Here is a 22430-nt window from a genome sequence, read left to right on the forward strand (position 1 = left end):
CGAAAGTAGACAATGCGGTGAGTGAACGAGTTGGCAGTAGACGAATTGGCAATTTACCTCTAGAATTTACTAAACTTTACATGAAACTTTGACCAGGGCACCTCTGCAGAAAAGTTACTATTATGGTAACTTTGCCATCCAATGGTAACTTGCATGGAATCCTTGATTGTGATTGGCTGTTTATCAGCATTATCATGGTAGTTACCATTGGAAGCAAAGTAACCATAACATGCAACGGTGCCGAGCTATAGCCAGCAGTGTAAAACTCATTTTCATGATGTAGGTACAAGTACAAGTATAAGAAAAAGCAGCAATCAATGTCAACAAGCACCTATTTTGCTTACTTATAATTGTCAAAATTAGGGGGGGGGGGTAGAAAATAGGCCTAAAATAAACAAAGCAAAAAATATGATAAGCAAGCAGTTTGATGAAAAAGGAAAATAATTAGGAGTGGACACTTCTTTTTTCCTGAATATCCACATATAGGAGCATTGTGGCCCAGTGGATTAGTCTCCGGACTTTGAAACAGAGGGTCGTAGGTTCGAATCCCAACAATGGCGTAATATCCTTCAGCAAGACATTGATCCACAATGTGCTGCACTCAACCCAGGTGAGGTAAATGGGTACCTGGCAGGAATTTATTCCTTGAAACGCAGCGCACGTAACAGCTGCACTGCTAAAGCCAGGGTAATTATGCTGCATATACTGTAGAGCGCTTAGAGACTTCTGACAAAGTAAGTGTAAAGTGCTATATAAGCAAGCATATTTTTCTTTCAAAATAATCTCCCTCTCACTCTTTCTTTCTCCTTCCCTCTACATCTGTCACTCTGTTCTTTCTTTATCTCTATCTTCATCTCAACTTGCACATATACTGTCAATTTTTTCATCCCCACCCTTATTTTTAAGGTTGATTTTTATTCAGTAGGGTCAGAATTTAAAACAGGTGACAATTCAATTTCTTAATAAGCCATGGATTTTTAAAGCCCTTTTCCGACACACCTCAAAAGCCACTTTAAAAATTAATTTTGTCTGATCAAATGATCTTATAAAAGTAAGACTCATCCCTTTTTAGTGACATCTACTGTAGAAAAAATAAAACAAATTTGCCTTTTTTATTGTGAAAATAGAGTATTTTGTTATGTTTTATCAGATGCTTTTTTTTCTGCGTGATCAAATTCACTGGTTCTCACTGCTTTTTGGCATCAGCTAAGAAAACACAGGAATTAAGAAACATATATGAAATATTTTGATTGTGCAGTGAAATTTACTGCAACTTATTTCCATCTGGATTCATGCACTGCATGACAGTCATATCTAACTTTGCCAGATATCAACTTTAACAAAATTAAGAATACCCACTGATTGTTTTTGGCGTTAACATTCATACACCGCAATATGGTGCTGATTTGGGGGGCATTGACATACAAAAATAGTATTGTGTCCATGACAAGTTTTTTTTCATTCAGTTGGAATATTTACGTTTGTCGTTTTTTCTGATGGTATATTTTTTTATGTTCGAGAAATGACTTAACACCTCACCCCGCTGTACCATATTCATGTACAACTCAAGTACACAGACAGACTCTCAAGGCATTTTTTGTTTTCTACTAACATATTTATTTCAAATCCATTTCCAACAAATATCAGGCATTCATTTGAAATAGGGCAAACCTACTTTTCAATTTTTTTGAACATGGAATGAATTCTTTAGTTGAATCCTCAAAGAACTATTTAGTAGTTATAAGGACAGCATATCTATAGACCAATGACATCTGTGACCTTTGAACCTGTGACCCAAAATCTAATCATCATCCCTCCAATGCATGATTCAAGTTTGAAAATCATCCCATGACCAGTTCTTCAGTTATCACTAGAAAAAATAATTTCAATGCATAGTATAAGATAATGCCTGCTTTTAGGTTGAATATAACATTCCGTTACCCCAACAGAGTTATATTTTCTCCAAGGATTATATTTTACCACAAGTCCACAGCGCTGAGGAAAGATACTTACTTTAGAGGTAAGGTGGGATTTTACTTTAATATGAAACAAAAAGTCAGGTGAAATCTGTTACATAACATAGTCTACATGTATTTAGATTCACCTTCAGAGTCTGAATCATCCGCAACAAACTTGGGCATGTTCAAAACTTTTCTGCAACTGTGTGTGAGATACTGTCAATGAGGGCGACCTGCGGGTAGCAAAAATAGTTGCCCTCAAGTCACATGCAACGCTCGTTAAGAATGATGTTGACAGAGGCCTTCAAACTCATACTGCTTGCTAGCAGCTCTAATATGTCTACGTCATAATGGAAATACACAGCTAGTCTAAACATCAAGCAAACTACCTGATTGCAAAGCTGCAGCTTGTAAGTACTGTAAGATGTTACCTCGGTGAATGTAATGCTGTTATATTTACTGAGATGACATCAAAACCTAGAATGTAACAGACAATCTTTGCAGCTCTGGTCACATAATGGCATTTTGCCCTATCACTGATTCGAATTGACATGGCCTTCAAAATATCATTAAAAATGTTACCTTTACAATTAATCTCATGATGGTGACCTCGACCTTGACATTTTCTCTGAGTGCCATATACCAGAGAAAATCAACAATCACGATTGTCTAGATGTGGCCTGAAAGGTCTAAGGCCTTAACCTTCAACATTGTCTCTTCTCTATCCTTTGTCTATCATTTACCAGTGGAATCAACAATCATTGGTTCCAATATGTGATTTGATCGATCAGAGGCATTATTGCCAAGTATGATGTGCCAGAGGAATCAACACTTGCTGTTTCTCAGATGTGATTTGGATGGCTGATCATTTCCTTCGAGAATGTCTCCAAGTGCAATGTGTCAGAGGAATCGACGATCGCTGTTTCCAGATATGACTTGGATGACTGATCATGTCCTACGACAATATCTCTGAGTGCAATGTGTCAGAGGTATCAACAATCGCCGCTTCCAGATGTGACCTGATGGGTGGCTGATCGTGGCCTTCAACAATGTCCTTGACTGTCATGTGCCAGAGGAATCAACAATCGCTGTTTCCCAAGATGTGATTTGAAGGGCCAGATCAAGACATTGCCTTAGACAATGTCTCCCAGGTGTCATGGACCGGAGAAAAATCAACTATGGCTGTTTCCTCAGATGTGATTTGAAGGGCCAGATCAAGACATTGCCTTAGACAATGTCTCCCAAGTGTCATGGACCGGAGAAATCAACTATGGCTGTTTCCTCAGATGTGACGTGAACGTTGGCTGATCATGCCCTTCAACAGTGTCTCTGAGTGTCATGTCCCAGAGGAATCAACGATCGCTGTTTCCCAGATGTGGTTCGAAGGGTCAGAGGGCATAACCCATGACACTGGAATTCTTGATCCGGCTAGATCGGACTCTGGAACGATAAACGTATCCCACTGGCGTCTGCAGAGAGAGAGAGAGATAGGGTAACACTATTAGGATACTAGTAGAGTTCAAAAAGCAATGTACAACAGGAAAAAAAAGATCAAACAAACTAAACTTTCTTAACTGCTACTTATTAAACAAGGGGTGCTCCAAGCTGAAAATAATTACAATATATTCTTTATCAATATCTTGGATCTCAATAAGCAGAAAAAATACAAAAAAAATTGAAGATCTGATGAAAGCCTGTCAAAGAGTAACAGATTCATGAACCTTTAAAGTTCTGATTTTATGACGTCACAGATGAGCAGAGCAGCTCATCAGAAAGATCTTTCATCAGATAGATTTCAAAGAAATTTTTTTTCATGAAGAAATTGTATCGCTGATTTTGCAATTAAGGCTAATAATCATATGCTAGCCTAACACAATAATTAATTTGTAATATATTATGCATCCCAAAGGGATTGCTTGAATGATAGATCTTATTTTTGAAAGCATCTGCACTATTTTTCTCCCTCTAATTTACAACACACATTCAAGTTCAATATTTTTTTGGATAAAGAGTCTTTGCAGTATTAATCAATGTTTACGATCTTTCTAGTTTTAAGATACTAACCTGATATTAATTAATGACTGGAGATCATGATTTGCCTGTTGATAAAACTGTCGGAACATGAATAAAGGATGTCCTAGTTCTACCTCTTCAGCTGAAAATCAAAACGAATAAAATATAAGAAACAAGTGGAACACCTATCATGGCAGTCTCGCCTGCATTATGAGATTAAACATGTAGCAGCAGTGCTGACTTTGAAAACAACTGTTGAATAATCATTCACAAGAAACACCATTTATATGATAATAATAAAATACTGTTAATTGACCTTACATGACCTTCAACCTTGTTCATGTGAACTGAAACTTGCGCAGGATTTTCAATGATACCTTGATTACTCTTATGTCCAAGGTTCATGACTAGATCCATATATTCTGTACTTTCAAAGTTATGATGGAAATTTAACAACAAGTGGAATGCCTCTGGCCGTCTCACCTGCATCACGCGGTTCAATATAGCAGCAGTGCTGACTTTGAATACTACTCTAACTCGCACAAGGTGTTCAGTGATACATGGTTACTCTTATGTCCACTTTTTATGAACTAGACCAATAAACTTACAGAGATATGATGGTTATTCAACAAAAAACCCCAACATGGCCAAAGTTCATTGACCTTACATGACCTTTGACCTTGATCATGTGACCTGAACCTCGCACAGGATGTTCAGTGATACTTGATTACTCTTATGTACAAGTTTCATGAATCAGATCCATAAACTTTCAAAGTTTTGATGGTAATTCAACTGATACACCCACTTCGGCCAAAGTTCATTGACCTTTGACCCTGGTCATGTGACCTGAAACGCGCACAGGATGTTCAGTGATATTTGATTACTCATATGTCCAAGTTTAATGAACTAGACTAATAAACATTCAAAGTTATGATGGTAATTCAACAGATACCCCCGATTTGGCCAAAGTTCATTGACCCTAAATGACCTTTGACCTTAATCATGAGACCTGAAACTTGCACAAAATATTCAGTGATGCTTGATTACTATTATGTCCAAGTTTCATGAATCAGATCCATAAACTTTCAAAGTTATGATGGGAATTCAACAGATATCCCCAATTCGGCCAAAGTTCATTGACCCTAAATGACCTTTGACCTTGGTCATGTGACATAAAACTCATGCAGGATGTTTGGTGATACTTGATTAACGTTATGTCCAAGTTCCATGAACTAGGTCCATATATTTTCTAAGTTATGATGACATTTCAAAAACTTAACCTCAGGTTAAGATTTCAATGTTGATTCCTCCAACATGGTCTAAGTTCATTGACCCTAAATGACCTTTGACCTTGGTCATGTGACATGAAACTTTAATAGGATGTTCAGTAATACTTGATTAACCTTATGGCCAAGTTTCATGAACTAGGTCCATATACTTTCTAAGTTATGATGTCATTTCAAAAACTTAACCTCAGGTTAAGATTTGATGTTGACGCCGCCGCCGCCGTCGGAAAAGCGGCGCCTATAGTCTCACTCTGCTTCGCAGGTGAGACAAAAACTCCAAACAAGGTCAAAGTTCATTAACCCTATATGACCTTTGGCCATAGTTATGTGGCCTGAAACTCAGGCAGCATGTTCAGTGATACACCATTAACCTTATGTTCAAGTTTCATGTACTGGGTCCATATAATTTCAAAGTAATGACAGCGTATGTTCAGAATTTCACTTTCACTAGGTCAACTTCCCATTCAATGGAAACAGTCCATTGTAATTCCAGTTCATAAGTCTGGTAATCCCTCTGATTATCATAATTATCGTCCGGTCGCACTCACTTCAATAGTTTGTAAGATGATGGAAACTTTTATTGACAGATCAATAGTGTCACATGTCGATTCATATGGTTTGCTCTCTCCAAAACAACACGGTTTCACTCCCAAAAGGTCATGTGTTACCCAATTACTTAATATCACCCATGACTGGTTAACGTCCCTGGATGTCTTGCCCACCCCTTTAATCGATGCCATTTTCTTTGATTTTAGCAAGGCGTTTGACCGAATGCCGCATGGTCTTCTACTAAATAAATTATCAAAAAACTACAATATCCAGGGCGATACGTGGAAATGGATTAAATCTTTTGTTTGTGGGAGAGAGCAAACCGTTCAGTTCCGGGGCTCACGATCACGCTGGTCAAAAGTTACTTCAGGAATACCACAGGGAAGTGTATTAGGGCCAAGATTATTCAATCTGTTCGTTAATGATATTACTCATGTAGTAAAATCTCAATGTGTGCTCTTTGCGGACGACACGCTCTTATACCGAATAATACGAAATGAGTCCGATAAACAATTACTCCAAGCTGACATTTCATGTGTAATTAACTGGTGTGAATCAAACAAAATGCAACTTAATGCTGCAAAAACTAAAGTTCTCAGGATTGCACCTCGTAAGAAAAATGTCGGGCAAACAGAGTACACAATTGACGAAACAATGATAGAACAAGTACATTCTGTCAAGTACCTCGGGGTCACCCTTAATTCTAGTGTGACCTGGGATGACCAGGTGGATAATGTTATTAAAAGGGCAAATAGAATGCTAGGTCTTATATCGAGATTAGGTAATGGCGTGTCACAACAGGCATTATTCTGTCTCTACAAATCACTTGTGTTGCCAATCTTAGAATACGGGGTCCCGTCATGGTACGTTTTCACTAGGAAACATATTGAAGCCCTGGAAAGAGTTCAGCGAAGGGCAACGCGAGTAATCTTGAAACAAAGGCAACAGGAAATGTCTTACCCACAGCGCTTACAGACCCTTTCTTGGTTTACTCTCGAATCCAGAAGGAAGTATTTAATGATGTCATTTGTAATCAAAAACCTGTATAACATTGTGAGGCAGTCAATGACAATATAACGGTCCGATCACGCCAGAGTGAACACACAATCCTATTCCACTACATGAAAGCCAGAACCGAACGTTTGCACCAAACTGCAATACATAGATTTCCAATTATATGGGAAAGTATGCCCTCACATATCAAAGATGAAATTGTATCTGGAAACATCTCAAAAGTTCTGAACCTCCTTCGTCGTGAAATTCTTTGTGTTTATAATTAGATGTCTGATTTATAATATTTCCTTCTATAATGTTTAATTTATTATTTTCCCCATTGACCAATTTCAACTAAAGAGCAAGTTTATTCATAATTTATACACTAAATTTAATCCGGCCTATTTCAGCCTCAACATCATGTCATTTGATCTCTCTTATATGGTTTTATCAATTCTTATTGTCCTATATCCCATTATTTATGGTAGATGCAGTATTATTTACAATTTTAAATTTACGATTGCTTTAATGTTTGATGCTTATCATTCTAATGCTTGTAGATACATAATGATGTGATTGGGGAGGTATTGTGGGGGTTGACTTGAGGTGACAAAGTCACATGAATGACCATTGTATTTTGCCGATTCTAAATATCTTCATCTTATTTTTATTTTCACCATTACTGTTATGACCTGGATGGGGTTGGGAGGTTTGGGGAGGAAGACCTGTGGGTTATGGCTATTAAGTTAGCCTTTTCCATACCCAGGCAGCCTCTCCAACTCTAATCCAGGTCTTATTTTCTCTATCATGTATAAGTTTGATTGATCTTGTCTTTGATCTGTTTGTATTCTTTGTCTTTTGAATGCCAAATAAAATAATAATAATAATAACAATAATAAAAAAACTTGACCTTATAAGATTTTGATGTTGATTTCTCAAAAAATGGTCTAAAGTTTATTGACCCCAATTGACCTTCAACCTTGGTCATGTGACCTGATTAAAAGGCAGGATGTTTAGCAATACATGTACATCCAAATTTCATGAACTAGGTCCATATACTTTTTAAGTTATGATGACATTTCAAAAACTTAACTCTGGTTAAGCTTTCAATGTTGATGATGCTATCATCGCCGTCGCCATCGCCAATGCCATCGCTGCCGTCAGAAAGCAGTGCATATAGTAAAAAACAAGTGGAACGCCTCTGGCAGTCTCATCTGCATGATGCAATTCAATATAGCAACAGTGCTGATGTTGAAAACAGCTAGTGAATAATTATTCACAAAAACACTCATATGATAATAAAATACTATGTCCATTGACCCAACATGACCTTTGACCATAATTGTGACCTAAGAAATGTGCAAAATATACTTGATAACCCTTATGTCTATGTTTAATGAACTACATATGTGTAGATCCAAAAACTTTCTAAGTTATAATGTTCAGGGATACTTGATTGCTCTTATGTCCAAGTTTCATGAACAAGATCCATAAACTTTTAAAGTTATGACAATTCCTAAAAAAAAACCAACATGGCAAAAGTTTGTTGACCCTCAGTGACTTTTGACCTTAATCATATGACCTGAAATTCAGGTAGGATCTTCAGTGATACACTATTACCTTTATGTCTAAGTTTCATGAACTAGGTCCATATACTTTTCATGTTATGATGACATTTCACAAACTTAACCTTGGTTAAGATTTTAACGTTCACGATGCCGCTGTCGCAAAAAAAGCGCCTATACTAGCAGGCGAGACAGATAATAAAACCTTACTGAATTTGAATTCAAATGCATCTCACCTTTTCCAAAGATTAACGCCTCCTGTTCTTCCCATGCTTTTTCTGCCTTTTTCCTGTCTTTCAGTTCTTTCTTCTGTCTTGCTTTCTCTCTCGTTTCTTCATGCTCCTCCTCTAACATCACCTGAAGAAGAACACATTTGATGTTGATTTCATTTTCATTTCATTTCATTTCTGCATTCACATCACTGATCAGAGAATATAACAAAGCAACAATATGGTGGTCGTAATATAAGCAATGAAAATAAATCACAGAATATATTATTCATTTAACATAATGATAATTTAGAGGAATGCAGAAGACCACCATCGGGAGCATTTAGGCTTGATAATAATGGTGGCCTTATAAAAATTAATAATATCAAATATTAATATCAAAGAGTAAGAATAGCAGTGGGAGGAATGGTGGTTTGGATATCAAAAGGGATAGTTCAGTCAGGTATGAGGTTGATTTTAATAAAAGGAAATCAAGACAAGCATACTGATGAAAATTTTGCCAAAATCCATCAGTTTAGAAGAGTCATTTGATTTTAAAACTCTTGCTTTTGGGACATAACAAAGTAGCAGCTCCTCCATTGCTCATGTACATGCAAAATAAATTCCATAAAAATCAAATTTTCTAATGAAATTGAGAACAATTTTACTTGTGTATTCAATAAAATCATCAGACAATTTATACCTCTTCCTGTAAAGAGAAAGGATATTTCAAGTTATCTGTTCCTCATGCATCTAATTCTTAATATCCAATCACTGATATTTATTATTTGTGGCTCAGTGGTAGAGCACCCACCCCGGGAGTGAGATCAAGGGTTCAATCCCCAGTGAGTCATACCAAAGACTTCACAAAATTGGACCTTCTGCCTTCTTTTCAGGTGGGTGCTTCATAATGCTGTTGGTAAGTTAAGAGCGACTTTAAGAACGACTGGTGATCCTTTCTTACGCGCAAAACCCTCACCAATGAACGTTTTGGTGTACATGTATGTAGCCTACCATCTACCACCAGAAAGGATCACCAGTTGTTCTTAAAGTCGCTCTTAACTTACAAACAGCTTTATGAAACGGCCCCCCTGGTGCTTCACGTATGAGAACAGAGCAAGATAATAATCTACCACCAGAAAGGATCACCAGTTGTTCTTAAAGTCGCTCTTAACTTACAAACAGCTTTATGAAACGGCCCCCCTGGTGCTTCACGTATGAGAACAGTGCTAGGAATAATAATCTACCACCAGAAAGGATCACCAGTTGTTCTTAAAGTCGCTCTTAACTTACAAACAGCTTTATGAAACGGCCCCCCTGGTGCTTCACGTATGAGAACAGAGCAAGATAATAATGTGATGCAGGGTCTGCTGGAAGAACAATTTACAACTGAAGTGGCTACCCTGAATAAGCATTAATATTATCATAATAAACAAAATGTATCTATGTGAATCAATTTCAGTTAGATGTGCTTTAAAGCTACTTACCAGATTATTTCTGTCTGTGGGTAAGGGGGGGGGGATGAAAAGAGTCTATCAAATAGCAGGAGTAATGTCTGTAGACAATGGTATATCATATAATACAAACTATCTTCCAACACTTGGTCTGTGTATTTAACAGTTTATATAAAAACGCTAAAACATAGTCTTCCTCTTACCTGGAGGGCTTTCTCTTCTTCGACATACAGGAGCTTTTGTTTGTTCATCATTTCCTCCAACAATAACATCTTCTTTTCGAACCTCTCATCCAACACTCTCGGTGCTTTGTATCCAACTACAGACGTGAAATGTGAATAAGAGTAGGACGAGAAATCATCATAATGCTTTAAGATTGATTAACGAAATTACCAACATCATCTAGTACCTAAAAACTGGATTTATTACAACGTGTAACTTTTCTGGAGGATACAAGGTATTTGTCAACCCTAAAAAGCCCTCCGTCCAAAATTTCTTGCGATATATCTGTAACATGCAAAGCTAGGATGGTGCTTCCAGTCACCTGAAGGGAAAAAATTACCTTGCGGCTCGGGGTGATTTTGCCTCCAAAATGCTCAAGGGAGCCCTGAACCCCCCCCATAGAAAAAAGAGCCTTAGAAGATCCCCATTCATTGCTATGTTAAAGCTTATCCAATGTTGCAGATTTAGGCAGAAAGTTGTGAAAAGTAGCCCCCGAAAAAAAAAAAAATTATGCCTGGCCACTTGTACATTATAACAGTTTGAGGCACTAATGAATTTCAGGTTTTAAGTTTATTAGGGCTCATCATATGAGAATCACAGACAAGGTAATATAGCTCAGATATTTTTATAAGTAAAATCTGTGTCAACCAATGCCTTTATGACTGGATGTATATTTGAAATGACTTGACAGTAATAAGTTGAAATAGCCAAGGACAATTACCTTTTTTCTCAGCAGATTCCTTCCTGAGGTGCCTTAGCTTTCGAAGAGCTCGGAATAGTTCCATGGTCTTGTTAGCATCCTGTTTCTTCCTACGAACCTCAGAGAGGACCTGATCTACTTCTTTCTGTAGTACCTCTTCCTGAAGGAGGAAAATATGTAAAACTAGTGTAACTTAAACAACAGCCTATAGTTGTGGTTAACTGTGGGGGTTTATTTCCAATTCGTCTAATGCCAATTTTTCCAAATGCCATCTTGTCTACTATCAGTTCGTCCAATATTCACATGGTCTACCAAAAAATTGCTAATTTGTCCACTCACCATTTCGTCTAATAACCAGTTGATGCAATAGCCATTTAGTCCATATACCATTTGGTCTAATTGGACTCAGCGTCTATTGTGCAAAATGAATGAAAATGAAATGGATGTTTGACCAACTGGTTATGAGACGAATTGATCATAGACGAAATGGTGATTAGATGAAGTGTATGATTGGACCAAATGGTTACTCAACAAAATGGTTGTTTGACGAAATGTTGATGGATGAAATGGCACTTAATAAACTACATGAAAACAGACCATGTGGTGAGTGGAAAAATTGGCAGTAGATAAACATTTGTCTTCATTATTCAAACACCAGAAATATCCCAACTCGCAAAAATCATAAAATGCATGTTTGGCAATTACAGTATGCTATAATTTTAGCTCAGACTTAGATTGTAGTCTAGTTACAGTGATAGAGTGATTTAGGGACTTTTATTTCTTGAATAGCCCCTTTAGGGGCATGGAAGAAATACAAATGAGTAACAAACTTCGCTTAAAACAAATACAGATGTACATAAAAAGTTGGGGGATAACTAAAATAGAGCTTAAGATACTAGTAATAAGGTTTTGCAACAAACAAACCGCAAGAATAGATGAAATGAAATATACCGGCTAGTAACATGGCATAAACAAGTCCTAACTCGACCCAGGTGAGGTAAATGGGTACCGCCAGGAAGTAATTCCTCAAAATGCTGTGTGCAGCTGAATAGGTAGCCTAGCTTAATGGGTGATAATAGCAGAGCCCGCTGGGAGAACAGTTTTCAGAACTGAAGTGGCTTCCCTGGGTAAATATACCGTTATTATTATTATTATAACTAAGTACACTATCAAATTAACATCAAAGTTAAACTGAAGTTCAGAATAAGGGCCCAATAAACTTCAATTTTAAATTAAAAGTACAACAAAATAATCATAAATTAACAGAATAAAAAAGAAGGCATGAAGTAATGGATCCACTCTGTGCTGCAAATCTTAATTCAACATCAATGATTAGATGTATCTACCTATAATGCTAGTTTTACTTTGTAAATTCTCCTACCCAAACAGTATACACAATTTTCTGCACATCACAAGGAACTTCATCAATTACCTTCCTCAGAATTTAATAAATAACCCACTAATCTGTGTCAACTTCCCACTGTAACTAACTTAGAAATCACCTTCATGAACTTTACACACTATAGTTTTTATTAAGTTGTACCTCTTATTTATGTTGTTTATATATATTTTTTCCTTTTTTTTTCATATATGTTTTACTTTGTTTTATTTTAGTTTTGTTCTGTAATTTGTTAAATCATTATCAATGGATTATATTTCATGTTATGATTTGTCATATTAATTGTCGTACATTGCACTGGTCCCATGGAAGAACAGCAGCAATAATTATAGTTGCAGCTGAATATGGGCTACCAGCCGTAATGTTATCTTGCTTGTATATCTGCACATTTTTATTTGTAAAACTATATATTTTTAATCTTACAGAAATAAAAACAATAACCTTACCACAGTGCAAGACATCTTATCATTCCTCTTCACTTTTCTACCGTCAGATACAGACAAATTACTGAGTATTCTATTAAACTGCTTTTAAATGCTGTCTCTTTGGATGATACTACATTTATTAACCTATATGTTAATAATAAAAATAATATAGCATTTACAAGGTGCTCATTATCAATGGCACTCTATATGTTATCCCGGCTATACGTCCAGCTGCCGAAAGGCACTTGGTGCATTCGAGGAATTAATCCTGCCAGGTACCCATTCACCTCACCTGTGTCGAGTGCAGCACAATGTGGGTAAATTTCTTGCTGAAAGAAAACAGCCATTGCTAGGATTTGAACCAACGTCCCTCTGATCGAAAAACCGGTCAGTCGTAACGACTTCAACATGACGCCCCCACTTAGTTACCAACTTCAAGGTATTTCTTTATTTATAGTTGATAACGGGGTAATATGTCTGTAAAGCGCTTAGAGATGTATTAAGCGCTATATAAATGCGGAATATTATTATTATCATTATAACATCTATTGCATCTAAAAATAATGGATATTGTTGATTATGCACACGAAGAGAAAGGTTATACCTCTTTTTCCATCATAAGCAATATTTTTCTTCAAACAACAAGCTTAATTCATACCCTTAATGGAAGTAAAAGATTTAGGGAAATCATATGTGGAGCATTGTGGTACAGTGGATTATTCTCCGGACTTTCAAACAGGGTCGTGGGTTCAGATCTCAGCCATGGCAGTTTCCTTCAGCAAGAAATTTATCCACATTGTGCTGCACTCAACCCAGGTACCTGGCAGGAATTTATTCCCTGAAATGCCAAGTGCTGGAAAGGCTGCTTGAGCTACAGCTGGGGTAATAATATCCAAGTCCTTTGGAAGCGCATAGACGTTATTTATAATGTGTTATGCGCTATACAAGAACTGACTATTTTATCATAAATAAGTAAGATTCTAGATATCATACCTGTTCTTTTTCTTGTTTGGCCTGGAGAGCTGCAGCCAGAGAAGCATTGATTTTCTCATTCCGTACTCTGAGGGCCTCTTCTTTCATCTCCCATTCCTCCATACGATGTCTCCTATATCTATCCTAAATCAATGAAAAATATAATATTCAAGGCATTCAGTAAATATGTGACATTTATTATTTATTATCATAATCATTATCATTATTATTATCATCATCATCATCATCATTATTATATACTCATAAAATGTGAAAAAAAACCCACTGAGCTAAACAGGGAATTATTGATGATTTATTAAAACTCCAGATATCACTATCACAATTAAAAAAAAATAAAAAAAACTTCAAATCTCATCCTTTGCCAGGTAAAACTCAGATGATTTCACGTGCACTCATACGTGAATAAAAACAATTTAAAGAGAGGATACAAAGAAGTCACATCTCTGGGGTATCTGAATTTCAAAAAGAATATCAAATGTCTAAAAATTTCAATATCTTTATTTGATACCTCAATCACAGAAAATGGTCAAGAAATAACAAAGTTCTGTCTCTTTGAAAGAATGCTTGTATTTCCATAATTTCATTAAAGAAGTGTATTTTCATATTCCCTCCGGCTATCACACGGTAAACAATCAACTGTGCATAGCTGATCGTAAACAAAACAGAATGTTGAATATGTCCGATAGGTAGGATGACAAAAGTCTTCATTTCATTAAATTAACGAAATTCAAACATTATTTTGGATAAACATAACTTCTTTTTTCTATTTCTCAATCATTTTCTGTGATTGAGGTATCATTTAAAGAGCAGATCGAACTTTCAAGACATATGTAAGTTTCTTTTTGAAATTCAGATATCTTCAAAGTACCGGTATGATTCAACAAATACCCCCAACACTGCCAAAGTTCATTGACCCTAAATAACCTTTGATTGTGGTCATGTGACCTGAAACACACACAGGATATTTAGGGATACATGGTTACTCTTATGTCCCAGGTTTCCATGAACTAGATCTATGAACTTTTAAAGTTATGATGACAATTCCACAAATACCCCCAACATTATCAGAGTTCGTTGACCCTATTACCTTTGATTTCGGTCATGTGACCTGAAACACACACAGGATATTCAGAGATACATGGTTACCCTAATGTCACAAGTTAACCTTGGTTAAGTTGGTTAAGATTTCAATATTGATTCCCCCAACATGTTCAACGTTAATTGACCCTAAAATGACTTTTGACCTTGGTCATGTGACCTAAAACTCAGGCAGGATGTTCAGTAATACTTGATTACCCTTATGTCCAAGTTCCATGAACTAGGTCCATATACTTTCTAAGTTATGATGACATTTCAAAAACTTAACCTTGGTTAAGATTTCAATGTTAACGACGCCGCAGCCAAGCCGCGCCTATAGTCTCACTATGCTATGCAGGCGAGACAATGATAGCAGGAACAAAAATATAAAAAATACATGTATTGGTTAAGGCTCGAAGCAAATCCAATAAAGTTCAAAAGATAGTTATTAGAATTTCAAGTTCTTGATTTATGAATTAACAAACTATTTGTCAGGGTAAACTTGTCCTGTAGGTGGATAAAAGGGTTCCCCAAACTATGTGATGAATGTTGTCGTTGTACCGCCTGCTAGCAGTCAAAGTTCCCACAGAAATTTGAAAACAGATTTCCATGACTTTTCCATGACCAAATTGCTGCTTTCCATGACTTCCCATGACGTCACGGGAGTTATGTAAAATTTGGGATGTCACAAAACTGGGAAAAATGGAAATCATGAACCCTAATTATAAAAGCAGAGTATGATCACAGAGTATGAGAGTTGCGAGACACGACAAACTGGAAAGCTGCCACAGCCAAGAGGTAAATGCAATTCCATGACTTTTCACAAATTTTCCAAATTCCCTGACTTTCCATGACCACAAATTTTTCTACGATTTTCCAGGACTTTCAACGACTGTGGAAACCCAGTGTGCATAAAATACTGTTGCATAAAGGGTCATTAAACAATGTCACCTGGGCTTAACCTGCGATATAGATGATTAATAGCCCTGCTTTCACCTCCGTGCATGAGTGAACATTACACATGACGTGCCCGCAATACCCCCAAATATATACCCCTGATGACCAAGAGTCAGTGTCCAGAGAGTCAAGTGCCCGATAAGTGAAGGTCAGCGCGTGCAGCAACCAATAGGCAAGAAGCTGTACGGAGATGCTGTACAACATGGCAACTTGGACAGACGGACATGTTGGAAAGACATTAATTCAGTAAGTGCCTCTCAAAATGGTGCTGCGAGCAGGGTCAATTTATTCATTAATATTACCCCTTTTGATGATGCATTGCTCTTGAGCTTACCCTCTTTCTTCTTCTTCTTTCTATTTGGCGTTTGAGTCCCTTGATAAACTCTGGCTTGTTTATTCTTGTTTGTAGATTAGACAAGTGCTCCTAAAGGAGAAAATCCAAAATGAAAAAAATCAAAAAATAAGATAATGATAATCTCTGAGCAATGTTGGTTCGTCATTTACATAGGCATCAATGCAATTCAACAGCTTATTTTCTTCAATATCTTTCCATAGAACAATCATTTCTTCTTCGAATTTTGCCTGAACGTGCAACATACAAAGGGTGTTTCAGAGACAATAACTCAAATTTGACTGATGTGTCACTTGCTTCCTTTTGCCAAAGTTGGGCAGTGTAAGATAATAAGTCATATGTTATTCATTATATTTTATTTATTCATTAAAACCAAGGGCACTGCTGCTTTTATAAATACAATAAGGGTGAACAAAAAAGCTGAATTTCTGTTTTGCAGAAGTAATTGGGATGATGAGACTTTATATCATATGTCATCAGGTAATAAACAACGTAAATCAGCCAGCACATTTTTCTTTTCATAACAGCTTGAACACATGCAGAAATAAGATCTATTAATTCCCTATCTTAAAGGAAAATGTTTGTAATTTTCCATATAACATGAAGATTTTGTTTTATTTCCCAAATGAGCAACTGAATGCAGGAATCTATTGCACTGTATATGCTATGAAGAAAGAAACAAGTATCCCCGATAAAATGAATCATACCGTTTGCACATCCATTTCTTTGCACAGCTGAAACCATTTCCTTTCATCGTTCTCCTTCATCAGGATTTCTGATGCCTCTTCTTTCTTCCTTCTCAGCTGTTCCAGCATATGCTTGAATTTGGTCAAGAGCATCCTTGCTTCAGATATCTAAAGAGAATGAGGGAATTATGGATATGGACCTAGGTACAAAACACTTTATAATCAGAAAGCATGTATCATAATTAAAAAACAATTGATATTTTCAGAAGATGAACCAAAATCCTGATTCAAACAAATGCTCAACATGTTTTTTTTTTAGTTTGTGCCAGTATACATATATAGTGGTTTAACAGAAACATGAATACAATTTTAACTTATACTATTAAATTCAATTTCAATGCAGTCTACTTGGGTAAAGCAATGACATTTCAAAGTTTCACTTATTTTCAACAAAATAGTTATATGAACAAGCCAGTTACATCCAAATGTGAGTCGATGATGTCACTCACTCACTATTTCTTTTGATTTTTATTGTTTGAATTATACAATATTTCATTTTTTACGAATTTGACGATTTGACGATTTGACGATTAGGACCTCCTTGCCTGAAGCACAAAATGTTAAAATAATGGAATTCCACGTGTTCAGGGAGGAATGAAACTTTATTTCACATGACAATGACAAGAAGATAATAATATTTCATATAATAAAATACAAATGAAATATTGATGTCATCAGTTCCTCATTTGCATACCGACCGAGATGTGCCTATAACTGTTTTGTGAAATAAAGCTAAACTTTAAAATGCCATAACTTTCTTATTTTACATCCGATTTGATGAAATTTTCAGTGTAATGCTTGTTGAATTTTTCTCTTTTTATTCAAATCAAGATTTTGTTGGGGTGGACTTGTCCTCTAAATGTTAAGACCGATCAATTTTCATATTTATGTAATGACCTAAAGTTAGAACCCGAAAAAAAAAATTACAAGGGAGCAGGGGGCCCTGGGAAGCGTCCAATGAAAGGACATGTCGGACATTTAATCCGATAAGTCCTGTTTCATCCAACAATTAACATAGTAACAGTGTTTCTCAGCCAATCAAAATCAAGAAAAGATGTCAGATCTAACAACTTTTCGGACAAAAATGTAGATGAAACGCTCCCCAGGAAAACCCCTATTCACACCAATGATGAAGCTTGTCCAATGTTGCAGATTTAGGCATTAGGTTGTGAAAAGCAGCCCCTAAATATAAAATATAATTTTTTTTGCCTGGTTACGACAATATACTTTACCTCATGACTCAAAATCTTATAAGATCATATTCCCTCCCATATGCATACATGTACCATTGATCCATCAGTTATCGAATGAAGGAGTGAAATAAGGAAAGATAGATGGATTGATTGATAATGAGAAACATACTGCATCCGAGATAACCAACAGTGCAAGAAGGTATAGAAATGACTTCAGTAAGTGATAAAATGATCTTTAGAATGTTAATCAATACTTTCACTTATCTTCAATTTGATTAATTAAATTCAATATTAATAATTTGTTGTCTGGCTGGGAGAAGAATTGTCGGTCGCACATTTATGGTAATTTTCAATTCTTGTGTGGCTGACATAAAGGTATGTAAAAGCTATGTGGAATGTGAAAAGAATTAACACTCTTCTACCAACAGGACCAGACCAAAGTTTGAATTCTAATTCCTTTCTGCCAACTAGACGTCGTTTGGAAACTCACATACCTTTACCATTGGCTTGGTTGCTTCTTTGGATACACCATCACGTTTTATGAGGGATTTTGACCACTCATTGACCCACTTTTGATCCTCACTCTCCTTCACTTCTTGCTGGTCACCCTCTGTCTTAGTACCCTGCCCGGTGGCATGCAGTCCACCCTGTCCTGGTACTATCCCAGGTTTCCCGGGAAACGAGTTCTGGTTACTCCTCTCTGATGGCTTGCTTCTAAAGGACTGGTAAGGCTGGAGTCCGGTCTGAGCCGTGTTGGAGCCTCCATGCTGGAGTCTTCTGCCGTGGGATTGTTTGGAATGTGACGGGAAGTTGTTTTGGGTAGCGTTGTCACTGTCACCCTGAAAGCTGGCCTCCGTTGGCCCTTGGCCTTGGTTCCACTGTCCATGCACTGGACCTACTGGGGTTGCATCTGCTGGCCATCGATGCTGAGACTGATGAGAGGACATTTGAGGAGGAGGGAGTGAAGGGCTGTATCTCACCATGTTGGTGGACGGCTGAACTCCGCCATCACTCCTTGGATGATGCTCATGCCGATGCGGAGGTGGAACAGGAAAAGGTGGGGGGAAAGGGGGTGCGGAGTTGAGTCTGGGACCACTTGGCCAAAACTGACCAGCATGTGGTGGGCGAGGAGGCATAGATTGAAAGTGTGGAGGCCTAGATGGGGGCTGGAAACCTTGACCAACTCGTTGATTCGGATGAGCCATCGTGTTAGAGTTTTCAAATGGTGCAGGTGGAAAGGAGTTGTTCCCGGAAGCATTTGATGGCAGGTTCTGATTCCTGTACTGATTTGTAAATGTATCTGCTGCTTGACTTGAAGATGGTGGAAAGGGTGGTGTCTTCTGCTCTGAAGAGATGGACTGTTGATTTGCATAACCAGGTGGGGCATATCCATCCTTATGACTGTTTGCAAGTGCCCCGTGGGATGAGTGGTGCCCGGGTGGAAAATATAGATGATCTTGTTTCTCTGCAGGAGGTGGAGGGGGAATCCCCCATGACGATGAGCTCATGGTGTTTGATTTCCTGCCAACATAGAAAAAATAAAATGATATTTTCAAGTCTGTTCCATGCCTAATTTCTCAGATGATCATTAAAAAACAAGTACAATAAGATCTATTTCATTTCTGATATTTATCTGATATAAAAAAAAACTACTGTTTATAACTGTAAAGAATAACAACACACATGTAGGCCACTGAAGAAATATTTAGGCATGTAGGCCTAATCTATTCGTAATGCCCTGGGAATTTTTTTTTCTTTACTTGCCTCACTTGTTCGCTGCTACCATCCTGCCTGTGGAGAATCTACAGCTAGGACTATGGTATGCCAATGCTGTATGGAGCACACACTTAAAAAAAATCATTAAAATATCACTTTTGTGACCAAAAATATTAATTTCCATGGATAGTTGCAATCCAATTTTCATTAGTAAGTTAGAATAATTTGGGTATTCACCAGAGCGCTCAAAAACTTGAATTTGGGGCATATTTTTGTGTACGCCCTCTATTGGTGGAAAGTAATATGGCAAGAAATTTTTCATTTTTCAAACTCTATTTTTAATAAAGAAAAGATAATTCAAAGAATCAAATTTACTTAAAACCAAGTTATATAATGAAAAGCTGTAATGGAAACTGACGGTGTAAAAAATCAAGCATTTGTCCAAAAGAACGAGAAAATAATCCAAACATTGTTAACCTTATTTTGTCACACATAGAGATGTAACTGAGAACAAGGTTATATCATAACCTTGTTCATTGAATGAGTGACTTGCCTGAAAGGGCTGGTGATAAAGTTTTCGAGCCTAGGTCACTTGGTAGTCCTTATTTTTATTTACCCCTTTTCAATTTTCAATACCCCTTTTCAATTGCCCCTCTTCCCCACCTACTTTAAAAATCCACTGTCTACTTTTGTTTTGATAAGGAGTTTTGTTGTCATCCACACACAAAACGAATAATTAAATGGGATTCTGACCTCAGTGACTCTGGAGACAAAATTTTGGATGGAACTTGGAAAACTACGCTTTTGTTGGTGTTGTTTCTTTTATTCTTTTGCAAAGCAAGTCTCAAATGTGGGTTTTGGAGAGAATCTTCCAAATTGGCCCTGCACCTCTGATTATTCCTGTCAATCGTTAGTCTTGAGGATGCAATGATGACTTATCCGTCGTCATGTTCATGAATCATGTTATTATGAATTGAAGCGTCGTTATTAACCATCAACCCTCAATAAGTCTAAAATCCATTGCGTAAACACGTTCATACATGTATTGCGAGGTTAGTGTAGCATACTAACCTCACAATACGTGTGAGTGATCATAACCTTGTTTACTGACATGACTGAATGAGTGATTTCTCGGTGGGTGAGACCCCTTCAATGAATTCATACCGTACAGGTATAGGGTACGTAGATCTGAATGTGTGGGGCTGTGATAAATATCGAACAGCCTCACACTTTCTGATTTAAATTGCAAACATTTATGCACAATTACATTGTTTTAATTCATTTTATTGATTATCTAGAACTATCAAAACGGATTAAAAAGATTTACGGTAATCATCAAGGTATGAATAAACAAATACAAGATGCAGAAAATGGGAAAATAAAGCTTACAGGCCAGGCGCCAAAAGCCCCGTCCCCGAGCGTACGACCGTCAATGAGCGCACCAATGAACGTAGAGGGATTAGTTGCTGAGTGGCGACTAGTCATATTTGACTATTACCGCCAATGTGTCCACACGTAATGTGTCCACACGTCTAATCATCAATTAGTGTTGGTTCTAATCCAGGAACACTAATCAGTGACATACCGTGAGTCACGTCATGGGGGGGGGAGGGGCACCAGAAACTTTTGAGTCACCTAGTGAGCGCGCGTAGCGCACTTAGTTGCTAGGTTTGCTGATCTAACAGAGACATTTTAAGGACAGTGTCATTAAACGAATATGTATGTCACTGATGACATAATGCGAGCGCGAAGCGCGAGCTGAAAATTTTTTATATTCAGACCTAAAAAGGGACATTATAAGCAAATTTTGAAATCTTGATATGACCTGTCTCGCTAAACAAACAATGCGAGCGCGAAGCGCGAGCTGAAATTTTTGTATATATTGACCCCAAACGGACATTTTAAGGGCTATATTTTTAGGAATCTATTAAGAGTATACATATCTCACCATAGTAACCTAATGCTAGTGCCAAGCGCTTGCTGTTTTATTTTAGAATTATATGCATCCAAACGCATAAAGCACTTGTAGTAATTGTAATCATGATTAGCATGCGCATCTCAATAATCAATTATTGCGAGCGCAAAGCGCGAGCTAAAAAGTTTGGAAATTCAGACCTGAAGAGGTACACTTTTAAGGTTTTTTTATAGGAATTCATGAAGACCATACATATTTCACTAACCAAAATAAGCGTGCGCAAAGCGCGAGCTGAAATTTTTGTATAAATTGACCCCAAACATGGATATTTTAAGGACTATTTTTTTAAAGAATCCATTATGAGTGCACATATTTTAGTCATCAAATGCGAGTGACAGGCGCATGCTGATTTAGTTAGAATTACACATAGAGACATACTTTTGTAGTCATGATTATCATACGCATCTCACTAGTCAAATATTGCGAGCGCGAAGCGCGAGCTGAAAAATTAGGAAATTCACACCTGAAGAGGGGCATTCTAAGGCTTGTTTGTAGGAATTCATGTAGACCATGAGCATTTCCTAATCAAACGATGCGAGCGCAAGCTAATTTTTTTTATATTCAGATCAGAAAAAGGGACATTTTAAGGACTGATATTAGGAATTCATGAAGAGCAAACATATCTCATTAATCCACGATTGCGAACGT

The 22430-nt window shown here is 37.1% G+C and overlaps 1 protein-coding gene across 1 annotated transcript; it reads right to left on the reverse strand.

Annotated features, from left to right (window-relative positions):
* Nucleotides 1–3160: 3160 nt before the first annotated feature.
* On the reverse strand, nt 3161–21251 carry LOC121415130 (programmed cell death protein 7-like). The gene is made up of 10 exons (XM_041608251.1): nt 21197–21251; nt 18586–19612; nt 16860–17006; nt 16135–16224; nt 13767–13889; nt 10971–11109; nt 10231–10346; nt 8601–8721; nt 4023–4113; nt 3161–3427 (listed from the first exon to the last, which is right to left on the reverse strand). The coding sequence occupies exons 2-10, from the start codon at nt 19597–19599 to the stop codon at nt 3295–3297; spliced, it is 1974 nt and encodes a 657-aa protein (XP_041464185.1). The 5' UTR covers nt 19600–19612; nt 21197–21251; the 3' UTR covers nt 3161–3294.
* Nucleotides 21252–22430: the final 1179 nt, after the last annotated feature.

The sequence above is a fragment of the Lytechinus variegatus genome, chromosome 5, assembly GCF_018143015.1.
Source record: "Lytechinus variegatus isolate NC3 chromosome 5, Lvar_3.0, whole genome shotgun sequence".
Lineage (NCBI taxonomy): Eukaryota > Metazoa > Echinodermata > Echinoidea > Temnopleuroida > Toxopneustidae > Lytechinus > Lytechinus variegatus.

Excerpts from the sequence above, each read along its gene's own strand:
- LOC121415130 (XM_041608251.1), bottom strand. The coding sequence starts at position 19,599 with ATGAGCTCATCGTCATGGGGGATTCCCCCTCCACCTCCTGCAGAGAAA. Across the intron at positions 4,114-8,600 it reads GGCGTTAATCTTTGGAAAAG|CTGAAGAGGTAGAACTAGGA; the intron begins GTGAGATGCATT and ends TTTGATTTTCAG. Across the intron at positions 3,428-4,022 it reads CAGTCATTAATTAATATCAG|ACGCCAGTGGGATACGTTTA; the intron begins GTTAGTATCTTA and ends CTCTCTCTGCAG.